Below are 8,298 nucleotides of genomic sequence, written 5' to 3'. Positions count from 1 at the left end.
AGTTAAAAGATTAAAATACTCTCACCTACATTGCATTAGAAAAAGTGCAATGCAATGTGAGCGAGGGCATCTTAGTCTTTCTGTCATTCTGTAAGTCTGTCCGTCTCTAAAAACTTTTTAAAAAATTTATATGTGATGTAGCGGTACCATCAATCTCATTAATGCCATTGAATCTGTACAAAAATATGATGCTAATATTTGATATTAAATAACTGCTGAATTCATCATAAATAAATACAAACCAATCGACTCTTCTTTCTCAAGAAAAACATAAGGAAACATTTATTTCCGCACTCACTTAGCTAATTATTGTATACAGTTTAATCTGGTGTTTGTGTTTAACCATTGAACAAAAGAAGCCATACCCATAATGAACTACTTATAAAAAGACTCTTGAACTTTAGTGACTGTTTAATACCCAAATATAAGAACTTAATTTTGACGAGAGGCTTCAATTATGGCCCGCACCGTTCACCAAGGAATGCCCTTCCCCCGGGCTTGGGCCTGAGTTCTTGATCCCCCGGAGAGCTAGAACTCCAGCGAACTTATTACGACCGGCGCCCCTTCCGTGGCCACTCGGCGTCGGCGGGGACTGCACCTTCACATGGCGATGGCGGTGATGCAGCGAAGAACCGAAGGAGCGGCCATCAACGGCGGCGGCGAGGAGCAGGGCCATGCACAGGCAAAGAACCAGGACCACGCCAAGCTTGCTGCTGCTGGGTTTTCCGGCCATGATATATAATTAATTAATGTTGAATGAATGTTGATTAACAACAAGGATCAAAGCTGAAAGATAAATAGAAATGGAGAGGTCGGGATGGATGTAATGACGATGACGATGGATATATGGGTGAGGTGTGGAGGTTTATATAGGCATAGGAGAAAGGAAATGGTGAGGGTGGTTGGTGGGGGTGGCCATTCATTCTGATTCAAATTCAAAGACACGTTCCATGAGAGCGAGGCTGCCCGAGCATGCATGGCAGAGGAAGCAAGAAGGAAAATATTTGATTTGAAGAAGAGAAGAAGAAGAAGAAAGAGATTGGAGTTTGAACCATTGAGTTATTTGGCAAATGATTTTTGAAAATTATAAGGTCTATGCGTATGGGTGTGGGTGTGACTAAAGACCAGTTAAACATGAGCTTTGAATTTGAAATTCCCTGCATAAATTGCTTCTCTTTGACCAGCTGGCTGCTGTTGCCTGTCAGTTATGGTTGATCCATAATTCCTTGTGAGATTTTTTAAGAAAATTAAGATGAGACTAAAACTATCTCTTTTTTTTTTTTTCTATTTGATAAACTATACTATACTTTCTTAATTCTATATTTCCTAACAAACTAATTCTTAAATTTTAATTTTTATCATCACCATCACAGTAGCTAAATTTTAATTTTAAGTTTTTATTAAATTTTATTAAAAGAACTAATGTAATTTATATTAATATAAAGCTAAAATCATTTAGGGTTGCAAGCATAGAATTTGTATAAAAAGAAAATATTTTCTAGAATTAAATTTTAAGAAAAATATTAATTAAAGGTGTTTGATTGATTTAATTTTTTACCTAAAAATTATTGTACTTTTCCAACTTTTGATGTTTGATTTTTTATTATTTTTCATAAAAATAATCACATACACACATGCAGATAATCAATAATCAAATACGTAAATCAATAATCAATTACATAAAATAATCAAATACACGCATATTTAAAAAATAAATCAAATATACATACACAAAATAATCAAATAATCAAGTAGTGGGTCTTTAGTTGCTTAGCAAGTTCAGCCACAGCTGTTGTCGCCATTCAACCACTGTCGTCGTCACTGGCCCCCGTTGTAGGTCTAGTCACCGTTCATCGCCGCTGCCTATGTTGTGAAATTGCCACCCCTGCATCACGACCTTTTGGCTTCCTCTTACAACACGTTCGCTCGTCTTCTCTAGTCATCGTTCATGCCTTTGTCGTTGCTTACGCCTCAATCGATGGTCGTCGCCTACGTCTTCTCCAGTCACCGTCCATGCCTTCGCCGTCACCTATATTCTACAAGTCGTCGATGGTCACCGTTGCTCACACTTCTCATCAATGGCCATTGCAATTGCCGGATCTGGTTGATCTTTCTCTTCTCTTCTCTTCTCCGTTGATGGGCAGTGGTGAAAGGAAAAGGCCAGCTATATGTGGTGGGTGGATTTTCTATTTCTATGGAAAATTGCATCTTCCTTCCCCATGAGAAAACCAATTCCAACAAAAGTGAAAAAATAGCATCACGTGACCATAAGTGAGAAAATATTTTTCATGAAAAATTTGATTAATTAAACACCTCAAAAATTGGAATTTATGTGAAAAATGACAATTTTTCATGAAAAAGATGGCCAATCAAATAGACCCTTAATGTTAAAATTAACATAAATTTTACGATCAAATAATTGTGAGATTCATATTAATTTAATATTAGTTTTGGAAAAAAAATTAAAAGATAGTTTGAATTGTAACAAAATCAAAATTTAGTGACTGGAGTGATAAAAATCAAAGTTGCAAAAGACTAAGTTTATAATGGGTCAAAATTGAAAATTTCTTAGAAATTTGGAGGTTAGAAGAAAAAAGAAATAGAGAAGAAAAAAGAAAGAGATAAAAAATTGCAAAAAAATAAACTTATCCCGAGTATTTTAATTTTAGGGTTTTTTTTTTTTGGTAATTTTTATTAATAAAAACATTTAATCAAAAGCGTTTCTTAAAGAATGACGCAAAAACGCTAAGTGATTTTATTTTTAAAAAATATTCTTATATTTATAGTAAATGAAATCCTTGTAAAGCAAACTGAAAAAAAAAAAATGAAATTTTATAGTAAATGCCCACTTAGTTCTTTATAATTACAGTTATGAAGTAGATTAATTGAAAATTGAGGTATTTACGGGGGAATTGGGTGGTGGGAAGAAGAATTTTCTATTTCTACTTTGAATGTTCATTTTGTTGCTTAATTTTATTAATATGGTGAAGCTGTTGCAAGTCAGCTTTGTCAACCACCCAACTCTTTCTCTATCTACCTCAAACATTGTTAACACCCATTCCTATACTCAATATATTATATTTAGACTACTATTTATTATTATTACAAGGATTTTGTTATTTTGTTAGAGAGATTTATCAAGAGGGTGATTAAAACACGCGAAAATAACAAAAATATTCTCATCTAATTAAAAAATTGGTCCCCTTTCCTATTGTTGCCTCATCTCTCATCTCTCTCTTTTTCCCATGGGCGCATTCCTCTCGTCACCTTGCCTCTCGAGGGCTGACCACCGTTGCATCTTTCTCGACAAAAAGGAAGGATGCAGCTGCAGTCAGTCCGCGAAAGGCGAGGCAAAGGCAACTGCTGAAGGCGGCCATGGGAAAGAGCAAAAAGATGAGAGATGAGACGGCCATGAAAAAGGGAAAGGAAACAATTTTACAAATGGGTGAGAGGCATTTTCATCATTTTGGTGTATGTCTGTCAACCTATCGGTAAACCTATATGGCAAAGTAGCAAAATCCAACACCAGGAAACAAAACTTATTTTGCTGACAAGTATAACTCTTGTCACCGATCTACTATCCATGGAAGTTTTTATGTGTTTAAGGTGAGAAATTCTTGTCATGTCATCAATTATGTCATCTAACATAATTTGTCATGCTAGCAATAATGATAAGATGTAATTACAAAAAATAAAAATTTAAAACTGAAACTAAATAAAATGTTGAATGCCATAATTTTTAAAATCAAAACAGGAGTCTAACATTAAAAGGATAAATTTGAGAGAACTCAATAAGAGTTTGTATAAATTACACTAACTATCCTTGCATATTTAAATATGTCATTAATCTCTCTTGACTTTATATACTAAAACTCCTATTGCTAAGTAACAATTATTAAACTTTTTAAAATGAAAAATTCTTGTGAGCCAGACAAGTTGACAGACAGGTTTGCAGAATGGGAGTTAAAAAACTAAAATACCCTTGCCCATATTGTTTTGCACCTTTTCTAATGTAATGTGGGTAAGGACATTTTAGTCTTTTAGCCCTCATTTTGTAAACCTATCTGTCAACCTGTCTGGCCCTCTAAAAGAACTCTTTTAAAATTCCCCAAAATGCCTTTCCTCTCAAATACTATAGTTATACCAAAATAAAAAAAAAAAATTATTGGGATGTCCAGCAACCATTATTGCTCAACCATCGCCTTGGGTTCTTCCATACATACATACATATATATATATATATATGGGGTTTCTCTTTATTACCACCAATTAGACAATCGGCAATGGAATAAAATCCCATTGCTCTATCGAACCCAAAAAAGACAAACCATCGAACCCAAAAATTTGGATTCAACAGTTCATTTTTGAACCCTAATCTTTCCAAATCTATTTTCGATTTCTAGATCTAGTTCTAGATTTTGTTATAAAACCTAAACAACCAAGATTGTAGAAAATTAAAGAAAAAGAAAAGAATGCTACAAAATCGATCAATTATAAATCTAGATAGTTGAGTTTGACAAAAACTTAGTTATTTGGGTTTCGATCTAGAGGGAGAGACAACGATAAAAATATTTGAACCAAGAGAGAAAGAGGGACAAAGAGAGAGAGTTGCTTGAAGAGAATCATCTTTGTCTTTTTTTTTTTGTCCCATTGCAACCTCGTATGTTGGAGTGAAAGGGAAAGAGAAATTGGGGGAAGAGAAAGAAAGACTAAGTAATTTAAATGCATGGACAAATTGGTCAATTCTCATATTCTAGTAATGGAGCTAGGAGAGATTTGTGTTATTTTAAAAAACTTTGGGATATGTCAGTGTAATTTAGAAAAATTTTAGGGAAGGTCTACGAATTTTTCTAAATTAAAAATTGATTTTTTTTAATAATGTATCCTTTTAAAAATCAACATTACTGAAAATAATTAAAAACCAGGTGAAATCTGAATGCGCTGTCCCTCTTTCTTTCTCATTTATTTCTCTTTTTCATATCTGTCGACCCTAGCACTAAGAATATCAGTCAAAATCATTGATTCAATTCACATTCAAGATTACTTTATATGAAATTCTCACAACACTTTCCTATTAGTTGGGCATAGAAAGAATTATTAAAATACTAACTATCTTTAAGTTATTATTACCTGTCTTCATTATTTCCAACATTATAAGTCAAAGCCACCAAATTTCCTTAAGGAAGCATAGTATCAAGTTGGTTGTTTTTATCACACATTTAGGTTTATTTATAATAGATGAATAACTTTCTACCTTTAAAAGATGCATTATACTCAATATCTGCCTCTATATAAATAACCTAACACTAATAGAAAAAAAACAAAAAACTAAAAATAAATGGACACAATCGTTTTTTACTTTTTAATATAAAAAAAATCATTTTTACCTCCTCAAACAAACTAATTACACTCTAGTCACTCCAACAAACTTAATTACACTCTATATCAGTTTAGATATTAGTTTTGATTGTAGTTGTGAGTAGAACATATTAAGGTAACTGAAAACTATGTGAAATTTTTGAAACTAAAACTGCACTGTAATCAAGTTTAACTGTCCAATGAAATTGAACTGATAAAAGTGATTATAGAGTGTAATTAGTTTGTTTAAGGGGGGGAGGGTAAAAATAGTTTTTCCAGGGATGAGTTAAAAATGAATTTTTCATTTGAGATGTGGTTAGTTTTTGCAATTTCCACACACCTAATAAGTGCATCCATGAGCAGGATTAATTGGGGTTTTATAGTAATTCTAACCTAAACCAATCTTGATTAGTTTCACAATAAAATTAGGCTCATAATCAGACTAGCTAATTAATAAGTAAAATCAAATAAAAGGTGAATTATGTTTCAGTTCAACTTACATATAATAATCTTAAATTTTGATAAGATAAATGTTCTGAAAGATAAAGTAAAATAAAATAACTTGCTGCTTTGTTGGTCTATTAACAACATGTTGACCTGTTGAATTGTAGGCATGTGTCTTCCTGCAACAGATATTGTTCCACATTCTTGTAGTCAAAAGAAAGTTTGAATTGAATATCAAATGGATACTCAAAAACATTGCATTTTTGTTGTTGATCTTCGCATGGACATTTTCCTATTATTGTTCCAAAATCTTTTGCAATTTGTTTTTGTATTATATGAAGCTCGTTTAGAAAAAGATCATACCAACGTACGATCCAAATCTTGGTTGAACAGGGAGATGATCAGGAGATGAAAGTCATTTTTACATATAACTTCTAATTTTTTTTATTAGATTCATGTTGAGTTTGATTTTAAAAATGTTTTGATGATGAGAATTTAAATATAAAACTTTAATATACATTCTTCTTTAACACTTGACCTTAATATATAGTAATATTTATCTTAATCAAGTAAAGAAATATTTTAGTTGAGTAACAAGTGTTGTACTCGACTAATTATCATTTTAATTGAGTAATATCTGAAATCTCATTAAGAGATTAATCAATTATGGCCTTGTATTACTCGAATAAGTGTTTGAATAGCATTATTCAAGTAACCAAAGAATTAATCAACTGAGTGACATATTTGTCAAATAACTATATCCTTTGACTGAGTAATAATTTTAGAGCAAAAACACAAGTCTATGTACTCATATCACTAGTCAACTAAGAAGAAATAATAGTCGAGTAACTTTCATACTTAGTCAAGTAACTAAGTACTTTATTCGAGTAAAAATTATTGGATAGAGAACAAGTCTCTATACATAAATTATTAATCAACTAAGTGACATTTGTAGTCGAATAAAGTCATATTTTACTCGAGTATCAAAAGGGGTTAACTGAGTAATAACTTTAAATATACAAATGGTTGAAATGTTAATCGATTAAGATATGCTTGTAATTGAGTATTATCATTTTTCAGTAGAGTAACATATATATTAGTCGAGTAATAACTAATGCAACTGATAATCTTAATTGAGTAACGTTATTTAGCAATCGAGTAATGTTTGTGCTTAATCGACTAATTCTTAAACTTACTCGACTAATGTTGTGTTGAAATTTAAAAAACTTAAAATTAAATTACGTAATGTAACGGTACCATCAATCTCAATGCCATTGAATCTCTACAAAATATGATGCTATAATATTGATATTAAATAACTGCTGAATTCAACATAACTACAAACCAATCGACTCTTCTTTCTCAAGAAGAAAAACATAAGGAAATATTTATTTCCGCACTCACTTAGCTAATTATTGCATACAGTTTAATTTGGTATTTGTGTTTAACCATTGAACAAAAGAAGCCATACCCATAATGAACTACTTATAAGAACTTAATTTTGATGAGAGGCTTCAATTATGGCCCGCACCGTTCACTAAGGAATGCCCTTCCCCTGGGCTTGGGCCGGAGTTCTTGATGCCCCGGAGAGCTAGAACTCCGGCGAACTTATTACGACCGGCGCCCCTTCCATGGCCACTCGGCCTCGGCGGGGACTGCACCTTCACATGGCGGTGGCGGTGATGCAGCGAAGAACCGATGGAGCGGCCATCAACGGCGGCGGCGAGGAGCAGGGCCATGCACAGGCAAAGAACCAGGACCACGCCAAGCTTGCTGCTGCTGGGTTTTCCGGCCATGATATATAATTAATTAATGTTGAATGAATGTTGATTAACAACAAGGATCAAAGCTGAAAGATAAATAGAAATGGAGAGGTCGGGGTGGATGTAATGACGATGACGATGGATATATGGGTGAGGTGTGGAGGTTTATATAGGCATAGGAGAAAGGAAATGGTGAGGGTGGTTGGTGGGGGTGGCCATTCATTCTGATTCAAATTCAAAGACACGTTCCATGAGAGCGAGGCTGCCCGAGCATGCATGGCAGAGGAAGCAAGAAGGAAAATATTTGATTTGAGGAAGAGAAGAAGAAGAAGAAAGAGATTGGAGTTTGAACCATTGAGTTATTTGGCAAATGATTTTTTAAAATTATAAGGTCTATGCGTATGGGTGTGGGTGTGACTAAAGACCAGTTAAACATGAGCTTTGAATTTGAAATTCCCTGCATAAATTGCTTCTCTTTGACCAGCTGGCTGCTCCTTGTGAGATTTTTTAAGAAAATTAAGACGAGACTAAAACTATCTCTTTTTTTTCTATTTGATAAACTATACTATACTCTTAATTTTATATTTCCTAACAAACTAATTCTTAAATTTTAATTTTTATCATCACCATCACAGTAGCTAAATTTTAATTTTAAGTTTTTATTAAATTTTATTAAAAAAAACTGATGTAATTTATATTAATATAAAGCTAAAATCATTTAGGGTGCGCTAGA

The 8,298-nt window shown here is 33.0% G+C and overlaps 1 protein-coding gene across 1 annotated transcript; it reads right to left on the bottom strand.

Annotated features, from left to right (window-relative positions):
• Nucleotides 1-218: 218 nt before the first annotated feature.
• Nucleotides 219-7,690, bottom strand: LOC127798943 (uncharacterized). The gene is made up of 2 exons (XM_052332599.1): nt 7,464-7,690; nt 219-598 (listed from the first exon to the last, which is right to left on the bottom strand). Exons 1-2 carry the CDS (start codon nt 7,596-7,598, stop codon nt 452-454), a joined length of 282 nt encoding a protein of 93 aa, XP_052188559.1. The 5' UTR covers nt 7,599-7,690; the 3' UTR covers nt 219-451.
• Between the last annotated feature and the right edge of the window lie 608 nt (nt 7,691-8,298).

Source organism: Diospyros lotus, chromosome 4, assembly GCF_014633365.1.
Source record: "Diospyros lotus cultivar Yz01 chromosome 4, ASM1463336v1, whole genome shotgun sequence".
Lineage (NCBI taxonomy): Eukaryota > Viridiplantae > Streptophyta > Magnoliopsida > Ericales > Ebenaceae > Diospyros > Diospyros lotus.
This window is presented reverse-complemented; position numbering and strand designations above follow the sequence as displayed.

Coding starts and splice junctions, on each gene's coding strand:
- LOC127798943 (XM_052332599.1), bottom strand. CDS start 7,598: ATGGCCGGAAAACCCAGCAGCAGCAAGCTTGGCGTGGTCCTGGTTCTT. Junction 599..7,463: donor ACCGCCACCGCCATGTGAAG/GTGCAGTCCCCG, acceptor CGCCATGTGAAG/GTGCAGTCCCCGCCGACGCC.